General features: G+C 63.8%; 6 protein-coding genes across 7 annotated transcripts in view; 3 read left to right on the top strand and 3 right to left on the bottom strand.

Moving 5' to 3' along the window:
- The window catches only part of SUPT6H (SPT6 homolog, histone chaperone and transcription elongation factor), a 27,178-nt gene extending 24,360 nt beyond the window's left edge, over window positions 1–2,818 (top strand). Inside the window, exons 36-37 of the mRNA XM_082776419.1 lie at window positions 428–615; window positions 796–2,818. Coding sequence (XP_082632545.1) covers window positions 428–615; window positions 796–982 — 375 coding nt within the window. The 3' untranslated portion in view covers window positions 983–2,818. The remainder of the gene's footprint in view (window positions 1–427; window positions 616–795) is intronic.
- Window positions 2,344–5,543, bottom strand: PROCA1 (protein interacting with cyclin A1; the record flags this gene model as incomplete). Its single annotated transcript, XM_082776696.1, has 5 exons — window positions 2,344–2,408; window positions 4,139–4,440; window positions 4,530–4,664; window positions 4,759–4,891; window positions 5,345–5,543. 5 exons carry the CDS (start codon window positions 5,541–5,543, stop codon window positions 2,344–2,346), a joined length of 834 nt encoding a protein of 277 aa, XP_082632822.1.
- Window positions 5,544–7,173: 1,630 nt separating this feature from the next.
- LOC309886126 (adenine phosphoribosyltransferase-like) lies at window positions 7,174–8,235 on the top strand (the record flags this gene model as incomplete). The annotated part of the gene is made up of 5 exons (XM_082776697.1): window positions 7,174–7,296; window positions 7,410–7,503; window positions 7,584–7,730; window positions 7,815–7,910; window positions 7,983–8,235. 5 exons carry the CDS (start codon window positions 7,174–7,176, stop codon window positions 8,108–8,110), a joined length of 588 nt encoding a protein of 195 aa, XP_082632823.1. The 3' UTR covers window positions 8,111–8,235.
- A 76-nt stretch (window positions 8,236–8,311) lies between these two features.
- On the bottom strand, window positions 8,312–11,120 carry RAB34 (RAB34, member RAS oncogene family). Of its 2 annotated transcripts, none has more exons than XM_082776145.1 (11): window positions 11,024–11,120; window positions 10,301–10,427; window positions 10,110–10,201; window positions 9,690–9,755; window positions 9,490–9,591; window positions 9,295–9,359; window positions 9,164–9,215; window positions 8,961–9,042; window positions 8,787–8,877; window positions 8,594–8,701; window positions 8,312–8,523 (listed from the first exon to the last, which is right to left on the bottom strand). In XM_082776145.1, exons 2-11 carry the CDS (start codon window positions 10,352–10,354, stop codon window positions 8,456–8,458), a joined length of 780 nt encoding a protein of 259 aa, XP_082632271.1. In that variant the 5' UTR covers window positions 10,355–10,427; window positions 11,024–11,120; the 3' UTR covers window positions 8,312–8,455. The 2 variants fall into 2 exon arrangements, with proteins under 2 accessions (XP_082632271.1, XP_082632272.1); XM_082776146.1 differs by having other exon boundaries at window positions 11,032–11,056.
- A 258-nt stretch (window positions 11,121–11,378) lies between these two features.
- Window positions 11,379–13,465, top strand: RPL23A (ribosomal protein L23a). Its single transcript, XM_082776596.1, has 5 exons — window positions 11,379–11,437; window positions 11,746–11,926; window positions 12,233–12,409; window positions 12,811–12,880; window positions 13,404–13,465. The coding sequence occupies exons 1-5, from the start codon at window positions 11,413–11,415 to the stop codon at window positions 13,416–13,418; spliced, it is 468 nt and encodes a 155-aa protein (XP_082632722.1). The 5' UTR covers window positions 11,379–11,412; the 3' UTR covers window positions 13,419–13,465.
- Window positions 13,466–16,423: 2,958 nt separating this feature from the next.
- On the bottom strand, window positions 16,424–18,459 carry TLCD1 (TLC domain containing 1). The gene is made up of 4 exons (XM_082776340.1): window positions 18,216–18,459; window positions 17,907–17,989; window positions 17,537–17,619; window positions 16,424–17,142 (listed from the first exon to the last, which is right to left on the bottom strand). The coding sequence occupies exons 1-4, from the start codon at window positions 18,410–18,412 to the stop codon at window positions 16,756–16,758; spliced, it is 750 nt and encodes a 249-aa protein (XP_082632466.1). The 5' UTR covers window positions 18,413–18,459; the 3' UTR covers window positions 16,424–16,755.
- Window positions 18,460–18,663: the final 204 nt, after the last annotated feature.

The following is an 18,663-nucleotide window of genomic DNA, read 5'->3' on the forward strand; positions in this document are numbered from 1 at the left end:
TAAGAGCAAATTCATCTGTTCTTCATGTCCACTGTAGGATGTTGTTTCTATATCTCTTGCACCCATCTCTCTTGTGGTCCTTACCTTTGTTTGCTTTCAACATCTCCCCTTGTACCCTGTGTGGGATGAACAAGGAAGGGTGCCTATTTTACGACTAGGAGCTCTGGGGGGAGAAAGAAGCAGGACCCAGAAAAATGTCTCATACTCAACAGGGTGCTGCTCCTCCTGCCCTGCAGCCCCCAATTCCCTAGGCTGCGATCTGTGAACCTCTCATTGTGCAGATGAGGGGCTCCAGCAGGCCTGGGAGCGTGCAGCAAGGACATGCACCGGCCTCCTGCCAGCAGGGCAGTGCTGAGCACGCCAAACTTCAGCCTCACAGCCTAGCAGGGTTTATCCTCTGTCCTCTAACCGTCTCTGCTTCCTGCAGGTCTTCACGACTCCAGCACAGCAACCAGTGGCCACCCCTCTGATGACCCCCAGTTACTCCTACACTACCCCCAGCCAGCCGATCACGACCCCCCAGTACCAGCTGCAGGCCAACACCACCCCCCAGTCCACCCAGTCCCAGACACAGTCGCAGCCATCGTCCAGCTCCAGGCAGAGGCAGCAGCCAAAGTGAGTGTCACCGGGTGTCACCTGTGTCACCTGCTGGTTGCTTTTGTGGATTCCCACGGAAGCAGCGTGGTGGGGTTGTCTCAAATCCTCCTGCGTGGGATTTTTTGGGGAGGGAGGGCAGGGAAAGCTGCTCTGGGCTTGCTTTCTGGCCCGTCCCACCTCCTGCCTCTGTCGTTACAGGACCAACAGCCACGCTGCGATCGACTGGGGGAAGATGGCCGAGCAGTGGCTGCAGGAGAAGGAGGCTGAACGGAGGAAACAGAAGCAGAGGTTGACTCCTCGCCCGTCCCCCAGCCCCATGATCGAGAGCACGCCCATGTCCATCGCCGGGGACGCCACGCCGCTGCTCGACGAGATGGACCGATAAGGCTGTGCGGGGCCTGCGCCGTGACCTCCGCTCCCTTCTCTCGGAAAGGGGAGAGCGAACAGTTGAAAACAGCTTCCCTTCCCTTAGCCACCTAACTCCTGTTTTATACGTCATGCGACGGTGGGAAATGACTCTCGGTGATGTGCACCTGAGCGGACGAATAGACTTGGCAGGGCTGGTCTAAATATATATATACTATATATATATATAAATATATCATAGGAAAGGACAACTGCAGTGGCCTCTGCGTTCCAGGTCCCTGGTTCACCACTTGGAAGCTCGGCAGAGCAGTTACAAGGTCAAATGAGTCCATCCTTTTAGGCGCACAGCAGTCTGCTTTCACAGCGAAGACCAGGAAGCAAATGTAGCTGAAACTGCAGACCACTGGCATGGAGTGAGCCTGTTTTCTTTGGATTCTCCCAAACCCTGACTGTCGGCTCTCCTCGCCCAAAGAGCGTGAAGCAAAGTCACTGGGGTTGTGACGAGCTAACCAGAGTTCTCAAAAGGTTTCTGTTGTTTGTTCGCTCCGTGGTTTCACGTGTAACAGGCTCTGCAAAGTCTGTGCCAACCCCCAGGCGTGCTCGTAGGGGTCTCACACAGCAGCTCTGGGGGTAGGGATGTTGCCAGAGCGAAATGCAGCTGTTGTACCAAAAGCTTGCCCTCCTCTGGCTTCTTTTGGATCAATATTTATTTAGTTTTTGGGGGGGTTTGTTTTGTTTTGTTTTGTTTTTTTAAAATCAGACTGCGAAGCGAAACCCCAGGCACCGGCAGCTTTCCCAAGCTTGGGCCAGACCCACGGGCTGAAACACCGCGAGAGCAGCCCCTCGGATGGTGGAGGGGACGTAAAGCAGCTGAGTGCATGGCATCCTCCTCCGCCTCTGCTTAACCCTGCCCACTTGTAACCAAAAGGGGTGAATAAATAGTGTTTCTACTGAACACTTTGAGAGGTTTTCTGTCTGCGCCCCGCGCTGCCTGCCCGCCCTCTCCTCTTAGCCCTGGGTTGGCCGCAGGAGCAGAGTTCAGCGCAGAAAGCCGCTGCTCCTCCTTCCTTCTGCTGCTTGGAGTTGCCTTCTGTGTGCTGAAACTTTCACGGAGAAGCTGATTTCTGTTGAGCTGATATATATATAAAAAAAAAAAAAAAGTTTTGTTTTGAACGCATTGTACAGAGACATCACGCACACGTACCGGCACCTCGCACGTCTCTCACTGGCTGGGAGAGGTACCGGGGGTCCTGGGAGGGGGCAGATGCTGTGGATAACTCCTGTTGTAACTTCTGTCACGTCAGGAACTGCCAGCGCTGAGAGGCATTTCTGAACTGGAAAGTTTCTCTGCACACACTTTCCCCTCTCCTCCTTTGTTCCCTAGGGCTTTTCTATGGAAGCAGGGTCTTTGTGCCTCCGAGTGCTCCTGGTTAGCCTCCTCTTCGCTAGGAAATGAGCAAGAACAGCAACTCCTGAGAAACAAAGGTCTTTTTTGCATGTAAATGCTCCTGAAGAATGGCAGCCACGCAGGAGAACAAAGCAAAGCCCTTTTCCAGGGAGAAATGCAGGTCCTGGCCTCCACAGCCACCTCCTCTGCAGTGCTGGGGGCTGACACAACCATGTCCCTCCTGTAGCTGCAGGCCGGGATGGGGCCGTGCCGCCGTGGGTTGCAGCTGTACTAACCCTGTGCTATTTTTTTATTTTACGAAATGCTACGATGGGAATTGGACTGGGGGGGAGCAGCTCTTTACCCAAGGATGTCTCTGACCCGTACCGGGGGGGCTAGTTGTGCATTGTCGGCTCCTTTTCAGCTTTGTTTTTAGTTTCCCCGTACCGTCAATAAAAAATCTACTTTTGGGAAGCTGCCTGCGAGCTGTCTGTGTTCAGCACTGATGCTGCTCTTGCCCCGAGGGCTTTGCACCCGGTGAGTGGTGCTGCTCGAGGGCACGATGACTTGGTGCAGCCCCAGCCTTTCCTCCGTGGGGCTCATTTCAGGGACGTGGGATCTCATCCACACCTCAGGCACCTCTCCAGGAGCAGCAGGGGGTTGTGTGGGGCGGCGCTGCCCTCCTGCTGGCCTCGTGTCCCATCTCTGAGCACTTCCCTTGATTCAGGCACCCCATTATCCATCAGGGGAATGAGTCGGGCTGCCCGAGCAACCTGCGATTGCTGCCTGTGCCTCTGCCTTTGTCCCGGGGCTGGAAAAGCTTCTATTGTCCCACACCCCAGAGCTCCTGCAGTGTGTGAAGTCTCCGGGGAAGGACGGGGCCCCTCTGCCCCTCTCCTCCCCAAGCAGCCCACCCCGGCTCCAGCTCCCCGTGCAGCGATGCTGCGAGCTGGGCACTGCTTTGCCTCCTTCTTGGGGCTGTAAAAGTGGCATCGGCTGCACTGAGCGCGTCTGCCCCTGGCCCCTGTGTCGTGTTTTGGGGTGGGACAGGGGCTGCTCGGCCCCGTGCATCGCCTGTGAGCTGCTCAGCTCCCGGTGGCAGGGTCTGAGTGTTGGTGGGGCTGCAAAAGGAGCTGCTGGGGCTGAGCACCTCGCTCCCAGCCTTGGAAAAGATGGGCAGAGCTGGGGGGCTGCAGTTTGGTCATTGCTGCTCCGGGGAAATAACTCCCCGGGGAGCTGAAGCTCAGCCAGCTGGAGCAGGGACCCCAAACCCGTGCCCTGTGCCGGAGTGGGGACAGGAGCTGGGGTCTTCCCTCCCCAGGGAGGTGACTTCACCATCCTCAGGAACATGAAATGAGCCTCCATGAATACCGGGGAGTACCTCAACCCCCTTCAGACCTTTCCCTTTTGGCCCAACCCTGCAGACCCTCGGGTTTTCCCTTTCTCAGGGGTTGTGCACCAGGACCAGCCGAGTGCCCGCAGGCAGGTCAGGCAGCAAGACCCCCTTCCCCTTTCCCCATCCCATCAGCAGGCATAACCCAAGCCTTTTCCCCTCGGCGTGCTCCTTCCTCCCCGCTCCACACGGCTCCATCTGCTCGACGCCCTACTTTATTAACACAGCGAGGACCCGCGCGGGGAGCTAGACCCACAGCATCAGGGCTCATACAGCCTCCAGCTCAGCTTTGCCTTTCAGCCTCTTCTTTCTGTTCCTCTCCTTCCTCCTCCTCCTCTTCCTGCTGCCCCCAGCCGCTTCCCCCAGCTCCGGCAGCGGGTCCTGCGCCCCCGAACCCAGCTGGGCACCGGGGGGAGCGTGGGCGGCGTGCGCATCGTGGCTCAGCTCCCCGAATTCTCCAGGGCTTTTCTTCTTCAGCCCCTTCCCCTTCTTTTTCTTATCCTTCATCCCTTTCCTCTCTTTGGCGGCGGGCAGCAGGCGGGCATGGCGCTGCGCCGGGACCTCTCCTCCTCCCCAAGGGGGGCTCAGGGCATCGTCCCCCTCCGGCCACGCCGCCCTGTCGATGAGCTCCCCGCCGAATTCGTACAGCACCGGCTCCCTGGGCACCGCCACGGCCACCGTGTTGTACGCCCTGCACCTGCGGGGAGCGGGGACGGCACGGGGTCAGGGGTGGGTGTGGGACACAGCAGGGGGGCTGGATGCATGGATGGGGGGGGACACACTCACCAGACGTAGAGGTAGGGCTCCACGCACTCCTCCTTGTAGGCGAACTCAAAGCAAGGCACCCGGATGACGTTGAAGAAAGCCTGGCCCACCACGCGCGAGGCCGTGTCGTTCACCTGCTGCAGGCACTCCTTCAACCTGCGGGACGGCACCGGGGTCACGGAGAGACCGGGGGGACCCCTCCCCGAATATACACACACACACAGAGCCCTGGGGACCCGGGGGTGCTCACCTGCGGTCGCAGTCGCAGTGGCTGATGGTGTGCCAGCGCAGGTTGCGGTAGCCGTAGCGGGCGGTGAAGGGGTGGATGACGTGCTGGCAGTGGTCATGGTCCCGGCAGCAGCGGTCGGTGTCCCGGTGCTCCCCTGAGGGGTGCAGGAAGGGCCAGGGGCTGGGTGGAGTTGGGATCGGGGCTGGGGTGAGGATTGGGGTGGGAATTGGGAGGGACGGAGCTTGGGACTGGGATGGGGATTGGGGCTGGACCAGCACTGCAGTGGGGGTGAGAGTGGGAGCAGGATGGGCTGGGTTGGACTGGGACCAGTCTGGGGATGAGGATGGGATGAGCACCGGGATGGGGATGAGGGGAGGGACTGGGTATGGACTGTGTTGGACCAGCACTGGGGCAGGGACTGGACCAGCACCTGGGGACCAAAATGGGAGCGGGATGGACTGGGACCGTGCTACGGGGATGGATCAGGCCACCAGGATGGGGACTGGGATGGAGCAGCCCTGTAATGGGGCAAACTGGTGGATGAGGACCAGCAATGGGATGGGGACATCCGATCCGAGGGACGGGGACAGGCTCCTTCTCTCCTTACCCAGCTGCTCGTAGGCATCTGCGTTGCTCCCGGCTCCACACCACAGCGTCCCGGGGTAGGTGAGCCCACGGCGAGCTCGGGGCCGCCCCGGGGGGGCCGCTCCGGGGCTCGGGGCTGCTCCGGGAGCGACCACCAGCACCAGCAGGAGGAGGTGAAGGAGGAGGAGGAGGAGGCGGAGGAGCGGCCGCGGGGCGCACATGGCACCGCGGGGACAGCAGCGCGGAGGGGCCGCCTTATAGCGGGGCTCGGCACGGCACGGCCCGCCCACCGCGGGGCGGCACGGCTCGGATCGGCACGGCACGGCAAGGCAAGGATCGGATCGGCACGGCTCGGCTTGGCATGGCATGGGGAAGCTCGGCGTGGCATTGCTTGGCACAGCTTGGCGTGGCATGGCATGGCACATCACAGCATGGCACAGCTCGGCATGGCACAGTTTGGCATGGCATGGCATGGCATGGCGGAGCTCAATATGGCACTGCCTGGCACAGCACGGCACAGTATGGCAGAGCACGGCTTGGCATGGCATGGCATGGCATGGCTTGGCATGGCATGGCACGGCTCAGATTGACATGGCTCAGCACGGCATGGTATGGCAAGGTGCAGCTTGGCACGGCATTGCTTGGCACAGCTTGGTGTGGCACGGCATGGCATGGCACAGCTTGGCATGGCACAGCTCAGCATGGCATGGCATGGTGGAGCTCAGCATGGCATTGCTTGGCACAGCATGGCACGGCACGGCATGGCATGGTGTGGCATGGTGCAACTCGGCATGGCATTGCTTAGCATTGCTTGGCACAGCTCGGCATGGCACAGCATTGCATGCCCCAGCTGGCACGGCACAGCTCAGCTCCACGCGGTGCAGCCTGTGCCAGTGCAGCCAGCAGGAGCAATGCTCCAGTCCCCCACCCCACAAGGTGCCAGCCCTCGCAGCCCCAGCCACGCTCCCCCATGGCCACAACGGACACGAGGAGCTGCAGCACCCAGCGGGGCCGTGCCGTGGGCAGGACGCAGACGGGGACGACGCAGCCCCCAGCTGAATGGAGCTTTTCCTGGGGTCTGTGCTCAGCCAGGGCTGGCAGCTCCCAACAAAGCTGCCAAAGGCTCCTCACCCCTCGCAGGCTCCCCTTTGCCAAAGCCCATTTGCAGTCAGGACGCGGAGCCTGGCCGCTGCAGCCAGCGCTTGACAGGGCAGGACGGTGCCCGAGGCCCCAGCGGGGACATGCGTGGCCTCAAGAAGCCCAAAGACCCCAAAAAGCTGCACCCTGAGCACGGCTCTGCCATGTCCAAACCTCACACTCACGGGATGCTTTGCACACCCAGCCCTGGCACCTCTGGGTGCTGGGGACACGCTCGCAGGGCTGTGACCCCCCCGGTGCTCCCTGCCACCCCCTTGGGGGCACGTCACCGCCACGGCTCCTGCCTGGCACCGGCCCAGGTCCCCGCTGGCTGAGGGTGCTGGCGGGGGGCCCGGCACTGTGGGGCTGCCCCTGCTCAGCTGTCGCTGTCTGTGACTGTTCTGGGTCCCCGTGACAGTCCCACTCCGCTCGGCCTCACCACAGGCACCCAGGTACGGAGCCCGGCGCAGGGCTGTGGGGTGTGCACAGGGAAATTGGGGTGTGTTGGGGGAAATTGGGGTGTGCATGGGGAAATTGAGGTGTGCATGGGGAAATTGGGGTGTGTTGGGGGAAATTGGGGTGTGCATGGGGAAACTGGGGTGTGCACAGGGAAGTTGGGGTGCCCCGAGCCATGGGGAGCCCTGCAAGGTGTGGGTCTCACCCCCTTGCACACCCGCAGCCCCCCCGTGCTCGCAGCGCCTGCAGTCCCCGCGCATGGACCTGAGCCACGTCCCTGCCACCCGCGAGAAGGGCTGGTACCTGGCGCTGATGGCTCCCAACACCAAAGGTCCCAACTACGCCTGGCTGGACCCGTCCCGGCTCTACTGCCACCCGCAAGTACCCAGCGCCCGGACAGGGGGCACCCAGGGGGGGTTGGCACCAGGGTGGGCTTTGGGTCCGGGAGGTTTGGGCACCCTTAGGGGCACCCAGCACCTCCGCTGTCTCCCCAGGCCTTGCAGGACTGCGTGGCCGACCTGCTGCAGCCCTTCCAGGGGGACCCCATCGACCTGGTGGCCGGCATCGATGCCATGGGCTTCATCCTGGGTGAGGGGGGATGCGGGCGAGCCCGGGGTCCCCAAACCTTGTCCCCGCGGGGGGCTGACAGCACCACGGCCACCCCACAGGTGCCGCCGTGGCCGCTGCGCTGCGCAAGGGCTTCCTGGCCATCCGTAAAGCCGGGCACCTCTGCGTGGAGACGCTGTCGGAGCCCTACACCGACTACTCAGGCCGGGAGAAGGTGATGGAGGTCCGCACCGACACCGTCTCGCCGGGTGAGCCCAGGGGGCACTCCCGTCACGGGGGGGCTGCCGGCGCAGGGCACCGGGCGCTCGGACGCAGCCTCTGCCCCTCCCCAGGTCTGCGCGTCCTCCTGGTGGACCAGTGGGTGGAAACTGGGGGCACCATGCGAGCGGCCATCCGGCTGGTGGAGCGGCTCGGGGGGGTCGTGGCAGGTAGGAAGGGGGCACCCTGGGGTGCTCCCGTGGGGGCCACAGTGGGTGCTGAGCCCCCTGCGCGTCCCGCAGGCGTGGCGGCCGTCTGCATGGAGGACAGCGAGGGCGCACGGTGGATCCGGGAGCGCTACAAGTGCGCCCACTGCGTGCCCCCCCGCCTGCAGCCACGCTTCGACCGCCACCAGACGGGCTGGGAATGATGCTGGGGCCGGCACGCTGCACCCCCCAGTTTGGGGCATTTGCTGCCCGCTTTGGGTTTTGGCGTAAGCAAGAAAATAACAACTCCTCCTGCACCCTGCCGCTGGCTCTGCCTCCCGCCCGCCGTCCTGATGCCTTTTTTAAAAAGCATAAAAAAACACGTTTTATTCAAACAAATGGAAGGCTGGGGGCGTCTCCCCCGGAATGGGTTTGCATAGCTAAGGGGGCCGCGGGGGTCCCTGCCCAGCCCCGGCCCCAGGGACGGCTCCCCGGGGGGGGCCGGGGCCGCTGCTCTTTGGTACGGAGACGCGGGCGTTACGGGGGGGCTGCGCTGGGGGGCTGCCCCCTCACTGGCAGCACTTGGGCTTCTTGCGGGGCGCCGACTGGTACAGGTCGCTCTGGTTGCTTGTGATGTCTGGAGGGAAAAAGAAGTGGGTAGGGGGCAGTGGGGGGCACCCGGGGGGGGCACCCGGGGGGGTACTCACGCACGGTGTCGCCGATCCTGCGGGCGCTGCCGCGCTCCAGCTCCGCCAGCACGCTGCTCTCGAAGGTCAGCGCCGCCACGCGGAAGAAGAAATCCCGCACGTTCTCCCCTGCCCCATGGGATAAGACCCGCTGAGCCCCTCGTCTCGCTAGAGGGGGGGCCACCTGAACCCCCACCCCTCATCCGGGACCCACCGGTGAGCGAGGACACGGCCCAGAACTCCGCCTGCATCTCCTGGGCCACCTTGAGCGCGTCCTTCTCCATCAGGCTGTACTGCGCCGGCGTCTGCCAAAAAATGGGGGTGTGGGGGGGGGCTGGGGACGGCCCCCACGCAGCTGGGGGGGTCCCGGGGAGGGGGGCACACTCACGCTCAGGTCCTTCTTGGAGCCCACCAGGAAGAGGATGACGTTGGCGGGGTCGTTCTCCTTCAGGGCGTCAGCCAGCCACTGCCTGCGGGTGCCACCGTCACCGGCCGAGCGCTGCCCGGGGTTGTGACCCCCCAAATCCCCCCAGATGTCCCCAAATCCCCCCCCCAGCACGTCCCCATCCTCTTTAGCCGGGTGTCACCTACCGTGTGTGCTCCAGGGACGCCACGTCGTTAACGTCGAAGACGATGACGATGGCTGGAGGGGAGGGGGAGAGGTGAGATGGGGACGGGGACGGCCGGCGGGGACGGGACATGGGGTTTGGGGGGGGTCTCACCTTGTGCCCCCCGGTAGTAGGTAGAGGCGATGCACTTGAAGCGCTCCTGGCCGGCTGTGTCCCAGCTGGAGGGGGGGGAAAATTGGGGACAGGAGGTCAGGGGGGGCAGCGGGAGCCTTTTGGGGGGGCAGAGGGTGCTTTTTGGGGGGGCAGGGGGTGCTTTTTGGGGGGGGCAGGGGGCTGGCGCCAACTCACAGCTGCAGGCTGAAGGGCACCCCCAGCACCTCGAAGCGCTCCATCTCGAAATCCACCCCGATGGTCGCCTTGTAGTTCTTGTCGAAGGTGTCCTTGCAGAAGCTTTTTGGGGGGTGGGGGGGGGAACAGGAGATGAGCGTCAGACCCCCCCCAGGGGGGGCTCTTCTCACTGTGCCAGCCCCCCAAAAAGTGCCCGTTACCGGTTGATCAGGCAGGTCTTCCCCACCGACAGGTCCCCCACCACGATGATTTTGGAGATCTTGAACCTGCGGGGCAGAGCAGAACACAGCCACTGCTGGGGGGGGGGGGGGGGGGGCACGGCACTCATTACCTCCCCCTCCCCCTCAACACCAGCCATTTTGGGAAGCCAAAATATCCCCATCCTCCCCATTCCCCCCCCGTTATCTCCCCCCAAAACCAGCAGCCACAATCCCAGCCCGGACCCCCGCGCCCCCCCCCCAGCTGCATTCCTGCGCCGTGACGCATCCAGGCAGCGCCAGCAGCCAGGCGGCGCCTTCCCAACGTAGGGACCCCCCTAATTTTTTTTGGGGGGACACCCCCGAGCCCCCCCCTTTCCTAGTTTTGGTTTTTTTTTTTTTTTTGGGGGGGGGATTCCTCACCCCACGGTGCCCGTCCGCTGCTCCTGGCAGGCGCTGGCCACGCTGGGGTGGAAAGCGTTGCGGGCGTGCAGGGCGGCCTCCTTCCGAAAACACTGCCACGGGGAGAGGGGGGGACACAAAAAAAGGGACCCCCGGTGAGCTCGTGGGGCTCACGGAGGCCACCCCGGGGCTGTTGTCCCCTCCCCGGTCACCTGTGGCAGGTCGGCGATCACCCGGTCCCTGCGGACGGGGGCCAGCACGTTCATGGTCCCCTGGGGCCAGCGGGGCGAGCTGGGACACGGAGCGGGGACGGGGATGGGCTGAGGGCCGCCGAGAGGCCTGGGGGGGACGGAGCAGGGGGCGGCGCTGTGGCTGTGTCCCCAAATTTTGCTTTCCTCGTGTCCCCAAATCCTGATTTCCCTGTGTCCATGAGTTATCATGTCCCCGAGTCCCGATGTCCCCAAGTCCCCAAGTCCCTCTGTCCCCAAGTCAACTCCTCCTCACCTCCCGCTGTCCCCATGTCCCCAAATCTCACTCGTCCCCAACCCCTCGTGTCCCCCTGCCCCCCACCTCATGTCCCCATGTCCCCCCGTCCCCAAATCCCATTGTCCCTCAGTCCCACCCTCCCCACGTCCTGCTTGTGGGGACGTCCCTCGTGTCCCCAAGTCCCCCACTCCCCGTCCCCATGTCCCCACGTCCCCAAATCTCTCCTGTCCCCCCCCCATGTCCCCCTGCCCCCCCCATGTCCCCCTGTGCCCCCCCCACGCCCCCCCACTGCCCCCCCCGCCCCCCTTACCCCCTCCTTATCCCTCCCCATCCCCTTCCATGCATCCTGGGGCATCCTCAGCCCCATGTCCCCGTCCCGTCCCCGTGTCCCCGTGTCCCCGGTTCCCCCCCGATGTCCCCCCCCAGTGTCCCCGGGGGGGTCCCGTTACCCCGTTACCCCTCTCCCTCTGCTCGGCGCTGCGCCCCCGCCCTCCTGGCCCCTCCCTCGGGCCTTTTCGTGGCGGGGAGGGGCCGGCACCGCGGGTCCTGCCGGCCCGGGCCCTGCCGCCTCCCTCCACCCCCCCTCCGGGACCCCCGGGACCCCCCCCTCCCGGGACCCCCCCCGGTGACGACGGAGAGGGGAGCGGGACTACAACCCCCATAATGCCCCGCGGGCTACGGAACGATCCGCGCATGCGTCGGAGAGTCTCACCTCAAGGACTACGCTTCCCAGCACGCCTCGCGGCGAGAGGGGGTGCAAGGAGATCTCGCGCGATTTGGGGCTATAAGCCCGTGCGGCGCGGAGCGGGAGGCCCCTTTCGGCTTCCGGCGGCCCAAGATGGCGCCCAAGGCGAAGAAGGAGGGTGAGCGCGGGCGGCCGTGAGGGGCGGGCGGCCCCCGGGCGGTGTCATCGGCTCCCCGCGGGGTCTAGGGGGTGCCCGGGGCTCGGCCCCGGAGGTTTGCGGCGTTCCCGGGGGCCGCGGTGCGGTGCCGGGCTGCGGGCACGTGGAGAGGGTGGGAGCGGCCTGCAGCGGGAGGCCTGGGCCTGAGGGCTGAGGGGGGCTGAGGGGGGGCTGGGCCCCTCGGAGGGGCTCTGCCCGTGGGGGTGCCCCCTCGGGTAGCCCCCTGGGCCCGCAGATCCTTCAGTGTGCTGACCCAGGGGTTGTCACAGCCGTGCCTCCGAAGACAGAGGCGAAGGCCAAGGCGCTGAAGGCCAAGAAGGCCGTCCTGAAGGGCGTCCACAGCCACAAGAAGAAGAAGATCCGCACGTCGCCCACCTTCCGGAGGCCCAAAACCCTACGCCTGAGGCGGCAGCCCAAGTATCCGCGGAAGAGTGCCCCACGGAGAAATAAGTACGTGTGGGGTGCAGCTGGCACAGCGTTTGTGGGGTGGGGACGGCCCCTTGTGTGGGATCCTGGCCCCCTTTGTGGGTCTGAGAGTGGGACTTGTCCATTGTGCTGCTCCTGGGGCTGAGCCCTGTTTTGGTGGCACCGTGTTTCGGGGTGCAGGTGATGATTTCAAGCGACCAAAGCCTGAGAGTTTGTGATTAAAACTTTTTTTGGTAACTGATGCACCCCAAACCTGGTGTTTGAAAGCTTCTGAAGCGTAGGTACAGCTCCTGCCATCCTTTTGTTAACCCAGGGGCCTTTCTCCTGCAGGCTGGACCATTATGCCATTATCAAGTTCCCCTTGACAACAGAATCGGCGATGAAGAAGATAGAGGACAACAACACTCTGGTTTTCATCGTTGATGTCAAGGCAAACAAGCACCAGATCAAGCAGGCTGTCAAGAAGCTGTACGACATCGACGTGGCCAAGGTCAACACGTTGATCAGGTGAGAGGGGGAGATCAAGTCACCAGTGGGTGTCTGGTACTTCAAGTGCTCAGTGTGGCTTTCGACGGAAAGCTTGAACACGTGTGAGTTTCAGCAGTGCTGTGGGAGCTCTGAGGAGGCTTGGAATTAAGTTCTGTAGTGTTCTCAGTGCTAAAATGATGATAAAAGCAACTTTTGACTGAGCACATCTTGGTGGAAGTGTAAACTAGTGGCAGGCAGGAAGCTGGCTTTAGCAGGGAGCCGAGGGAGTTCTGTGCAGATGATGTGATCGTGTTTTACCCCTGAGCAAACTGATGTTTCCAAAGGAACCACTGATGCACATCCCGTAGTAGGAGGATGGAGTAGGTGTGAGGAATGGTGTGCCCCTGTGCTGATCTCTCCTTTTCCATCTCCTTTTCTAGGCCTGACGGGGAGAAAAAGGCTTATGTCCGACTGGCTCCAGATTATGATGCGCTGGATGTCGCCAACAAGGTGAGAAATCTTGGAAATCTGTCACGTTTCCATTTGTTATCTCATTTTCTACACCTGGTGGTGCTTGAAGCATGCTGGTGCTACTGCAGGATCTGAGAGTGTTTGTAAGCAGGAACACTTCCTGGTCATAAAATCCACCGAGTTCTGTGGGGAAGTTCCTGGGAGCTGTGAAGGGGTGGGAGAGGAGGCAGGAGGTGTGTCTGAAGTGGTGCTTGGCTCCACAGTGTTCTCAGCCAGCGCTGCGGGCAGCTCCCTCGGGGGAAAACGGTGCCAAAGGCACTGGGTGGAAGGGATTTCACTGCAGGTGGCCGTCCTGCTGCAAAGGGCTTGGGGTTTAGCCCTTGGTAGAGCTGTGGGGAGCAGGAGGTGGTGTGTGGAACCACGATGTGAGGCACCTGGGCGGGTGTGGGAGGAGGAAACCTGTCCTCGGAGAGCAGGAGGATGTGGGAGATGTGTGGTGGCGATGTCTGGTGGAGGCTCTGCCTCTTTGCCAGCTGTTTTAACCCCTTCTGCTTCTTTGCAGATTGGAATCATCTAAGCTGCATGGAGGACTGTACAGACGGGACAATAAACCCTGTGAAACCACCCAGGGGCTCCTGCTGTGTTTTGTGACCGCGCAGCCCATCCTGAAAAGCCTGCAGGAGACTGCTGGGGCTCCATTTTTAGCAAACGGGGTCCCTGCTTTCCTTTTCCTTCCTGCTTTCCTTTTCCTTCCTGCAGCCAGCTGCCCCGGGAGAGGCTCTCAGGGGCTGCGGGGCTGTCCCACATGCGGCACCTCCCTGCTCTGGGGCGTCCTGTGGGGCTGACCTGGTCCCTCTGCGGGTAAAACCCCGGTGAGGCGACGCTCTCCTGGTGCAGGTACCTGTGCACAGCACTGTGCTGCTATCCTGGTGCATTTTGTCACGCTGCTATTAGTGAATATTTGTGGTGGTTCCCAGCGCCCTACAGAACCCCCGTGGGGTGCACCACGAGCCCGGGAGGCCGCTGCTACCTGCAGCAAAACCACGTTCACAGCTCAGGTCTGCTGCAAGCTGGGTGCCGGGCCATTTCCCACCTCTTAAACTATTTGCTTAGGCTGCAGGCTCTGAAACCCTCAAGCTAACACAACAGCAGGCACTCTGTTTGCTTTTGTTTTTTTTTTTCTGGCACCATCCACGCTCCCCTCGTTGCAGCGCGTGAGCTGGAGCCCGGTTTCCCCGTGGTTCCTCCCCACGGTCCCTCACCAGGGGCTGTTTCCAAGCCAGCTGCTGTTTGGGCGGCCCCGTTGCCACAACGTTTGGGATGAAAGCAGCTTTTTGGAGTGCTTGGAGAGCCCTAAGAACGCAGAGCACTCGGTGAGCAGGGACTGGAGGTGGAGTGCTGATAGAGATAATTGGCGTTAAGTGCTGAGAGGCGCGGTGAAGGCGGTGGCCAAATATTGATCGGAGCAATCGAGCAGAGGCAGGGGGACAGCCAGTTCCCTTCCAGCCTCTTGCAGGGGGTCCTGAGGGGCAGCTCCCCTGATTGCTGCTGCTCTTTTGGGGCAGTAGGTCACGATTTTTCCCTTTTTAGCTGCTCTTGGCTCCAGATTCCCTTCACGTGGTGCGAGGCTTCCGACCTCCCCGAGCTCCCCTGCTGTGGGGTGGCTCCGGGTACTGGGGGAGAGCCCCCAAACCCTTTGGGGTAGCTCTGAGCCTCCACCAGCTGCAGGAATATTTCATGAGGACAGCGTGGAGGTGCTGTAGGGTCTGGGGAGGATGGGAGGCTGTGGGAGAGGCCGGAGGCAACTTTGGGGCTGAGGGAGGCGGGTGGTGATGCTCCCTTGGGTGAGAAACCTCGAGGGCTCAGCGCTGCTTCCCTCCGTGCTGCTCCTTTCTGTGGCTGCTCGGCCACCCCAGGTGCAGGCCAGAAACTTTCCAACCCCTCAACTTCTTTAGGTCAGGGGCTCGAAACAGACAGCGGGGGCTGTTGGCAAGGTGTGTGGGGCCAGGGAAGGCTGAAGAGGGATCAGGGCAGCAGGGACCTGGGACAGACTCAGGACAAACCCCTCCTGCAGCTGCACCTGATGCTCGTGAGGGCTCTGGAGCACTCTGAGAAGGGAACAAGCAGCAGCAAGGGCTCTGAGGGTATCCACCAAGCCCCATGCCCTGTTCCTATCCGAGCTGTGGCCACCCCAAAAGCGATTTGGGGTTGGAGGAGCTCCTCTCCTTGCCATGCTCACCCCACAGGGAGAGCCCCAATGCGGAGCGAGGAATGGGTACAGGCTGCAGCCCTCCCCGGCGGCGTGGAGGCTGGGCTGGGAAGGGATTTCACATCAGCATGACTTGCAGTCTGCCCTGACCCTGCCTTCAACTTCTCCCGATGGCTGCTGCAGGCTGGCACCTTCCCTCTGCCTGCCTCCTGCTCGGGGCTGGCAGCCGGCCCGCCCCACAGCTGGCCCAGCGCTGCTGGTGGAAACTGGGAGGCAACTGGGGTGCCTGCTGGGGAAACTGGGTGATGCCCGACCCCTCTGTGCTGCAGGAGGGCGGTGGGAGCGCTGGGAGAGACTGGGGGAGAGGTGATGGGAGGGAAAATGCAATTTGGGGATTCACCTTGTGGGGTACAGGCAGGTGGGGGTGGTGCTGAGGCTGGGGGGCTTCAGCTGCAGCGGGGGGGATGCGGTGGAAGTCAGGAGAGCTCCTGGGGGGGAGGCTGGGGCCTGCTGGGGCAGGAGAACCCGTGGGGAGCCTCGGGGGCTGCTGTGGGGCTGGAGCAGATCCCTGCCCACGCACGGCCCCGAGCGCTGCGTCTCCATTTCAACTCCTGCCAACACCCGGCCCCCAGTGCCAGCTGCGGGGTCGGGGAGCCCTGGAAGGATCCAACCCCACAGCCGAGCCTCTTCCCCTCCATCCTCATTTGACCTGCAGTCTGCCTGAGCTGCTGTTTTAGGACCGAACCCACCCGGGAGCAGGTTGCGGGCAGGAATCCCTCAAAGCCCCGCTGCTCGTAGCCAGCCCGGGGTGATCCCGGCGCTGTCACAACATCACCATTTGCCTTCCCACCGCTCCTGCACCCCACAGGACCGGCAGGGCCAGCTCCAGCCCCATGGGAGCTGCACCCTGGCTCCGTGGGGAGCTGCTAGAGGCAGCGGGGCTGGCGGAGGCAGCCCCGGGGGGATTGAGCAGGCAGCGATGTTCCAGGAAGAGCCGTGGCCTCGCTCGGCCTTCCCATGCCAGCTCGGCTTCACGTGGCTGCCGGGTGAGTCACGGCTCCACTCAGGGACCACAGCCGGGTTCAGCCCTTCTCCTGATGCCTTCCCCCTATCCCTGCGAGGCCCTCGGGGTGCAGGAGCTCACCCCCGAGGGGAAACAGAAAGGAAAAACACGAGTGGAAAGCGAGGGAGAGCTGGAGCTTTGCTTTTTCAGCACCGGGCTGGATGCGTCCCCGAGGGGGGTCCCTGGCGTGGTGCCGGCTCCCTGCCCTCCCCTGGGAGCTGGGGCACATCCTTTCCCATGCCCTCAGCCCTCCTCCTCCTCCCAACAAAAAAAAAATAATAATAAAAAGCCAGCCTGGGCACGCCGCGGCAGCAGTGAACAGACCCATTTAATGCACAGAGCACCCAGCACCACCGCGGGAGGGCCGCGACCCTTCCCTCCCAGCCCTCTCCGGCCATCGGCTGCGCCACGCAGCCACCCCTTGGCCGCGCTGGCGCCGAAAGCAGGCTCGGGCTGCTCCTCCCCAGGATCTGCCCCAGGGTTTGGGGGCATCCCCAGGGCTCGGTGGCATCCGCTCGGCTGTCGGGCTGGTCCAGCAGGGTAGCAGCGGCTTGCAGAGGGGTGAACGCAGGGCCCGCGGCCGCGGGGTGGGGAGCGAGCGAGCCCTAAGGCACATGAAGAGCAGGTAGGAGCCCGGCGTTCTCAGTCTATGAGGAACTTCTCCCCGTCCACGTCCCTCCCCTGGCGCAGGGAAGGGCAGAAATCGGAGCGCAGGAGGCGGGAGAAGTACATGAGGATCATGGCGTCGAGCAGCAGCAGGTTGGCCGTCAGGAAGGCGCCCTGGCCCTGCACCTCCACGTGGCGGAGGAAATACCAGGTGAGGTAGGCCTGGGGGGCCAGGCGGAAGGCGAAGTACATCACCAGGTTGACGTACTTGTTGGCCCGGTAGAGCGCCGGCGAAGGCACGTTGCTCATCTTGAGCAGCATGCGGGCGGTGAGGAAGATGTTGCTCACCTCCACCAGCAGCAGCAGCATCGCCGCCACCAGGAAGCGGCCCGTGATGATGAGCGAGACGAAGGCAGAGATGGCCTGGGAGGAGGGGATGGGGATGGATCAGCTCCCGGGTTGGGCACAGCCCCGCGGGGCGCGAGCTCTCCCCCACTACGCTCTGGGCGTAGATCCCCTCCTGGAGACCCTGGGACCCCGCGGGCACCCGATCCGAGGGCGGATCTCAGTCCCCAATGCAAGAATCCAGCACCGAGCCGTGCCCCTGTGCCAGGGAGTAGCAGCCTGTCTGGCTCCCGGCGCCAGGAGCCGCCTCTGGCAGCCGTCCTGCCCCGCCGGGCTCCCTGGGCTCCTGGATGCACAACCTACCTGGCAGCCAGGGCGAGGCGCAGGGAAGGGCTGCGGCTCGCCTCGCTGCACGGCCCCAGGAGCACAGCAACCCCCCCCCCGAGGTGCCCCGTCCCCTCCCCGTGCTCACCATGGCGTGGTGCACCAGGTACTCCCAGGACGAGCGGGACTGGTGGTTGAAGATGATGTCGAGGCTGTCGTGGATGAAGTAGCCTGCGGGATGAGGGAGAGCATGGAGGGGGTCAGGCTTGCGTGCCGGCACCCCGCTGCGGGAAACGGGGTGCAGGAGGGGTTTGGGGTGCCCCGAGGAGGGCGGCGAGCCCGTGCTCTGCACAGGGAGCCCCGTGGTGGAGCCGTGCCCTGGGGCGCTGGTGCCATGCAGGCGGCTTGCTGCTGGAGAAGCGGGAGGTGTGGGGTCCCTGAGCTGTGTGGGTGCAGTCCCATGGGATGGACGTGTCCCAAATGTGTCCCCAACATGTCCCGGCCATGTGGCTGCTTACCTGAGGAGAAGCAGACGAGCAGGTGCCCTGAGACGCTGTAGCCGTCCTGGATGTCGGAGAGCAGCTCCGGGGACTGCCAGAGGCTGGGGGGGGGGAGCAGAAAAAGGGGGAAAACGGGGTGAGCACAGCGGGTACGGCCCCGGGACCCCAAACCCACCCCGGTGCCGGGCCAAACCGGGGCTTCCCGTGCTCGGGGGGGGTGCCCTGCTCCCGACGGGACCCCTATCCGAGTGCAAGCGGGCGAGAAAACTTCCCCACCGCCACTCCCCTCACCCCTTAGCACCCCCCTCCAACTTCCCATCCCGGTACCTAAACAGGGCCCAGAGGCCGGCCAGCACGGAGTGCGCGAAGGAGACGAGGAGGTTCCCCCAACGCCAGACCCTGCCGGGACGGCTCCGCACGGCCGCGGGTCGGGGCAGGGCCAGGGCTGCCCGGCGGAGCCCCCCGAACAGCGCCACGCTGCCCCCCACCAGCGCCACCGACGGCGCCCGCCACCCGGGGCCCATCGCGCTCGGCTCCCGCGCCCGCGCCCCGGGGCGCGCGCTGGCGCGGGCTGCCGGGCGCTGGGGGCGTGGCCGGAGGCGGGGCTTGGTGTTTTAATTCCCGCACGGCCACGCCCCCCTCCGCCCGGCCCCGCCGGCGCCAGCTCGTGGCGAGAAGTGCGGCTGCGCGGGGGGGAGGGAGGGAGTGGGGAAGGAGGGGGGGGGGGTATGGGATGGGGTTTGCACACGTGTGGGGGTGTGCATGGGGCGTTGCG

Source organism: Aythya marila, assembly GCF_965140915.1.
Source record: "Aythya marila genome assembly, chromosome: 20".
NCBI lineage: Eukaryota > Metazoa > Chordata > Aves > Anseriformes > Anatidae > Aythya > Aythya marila.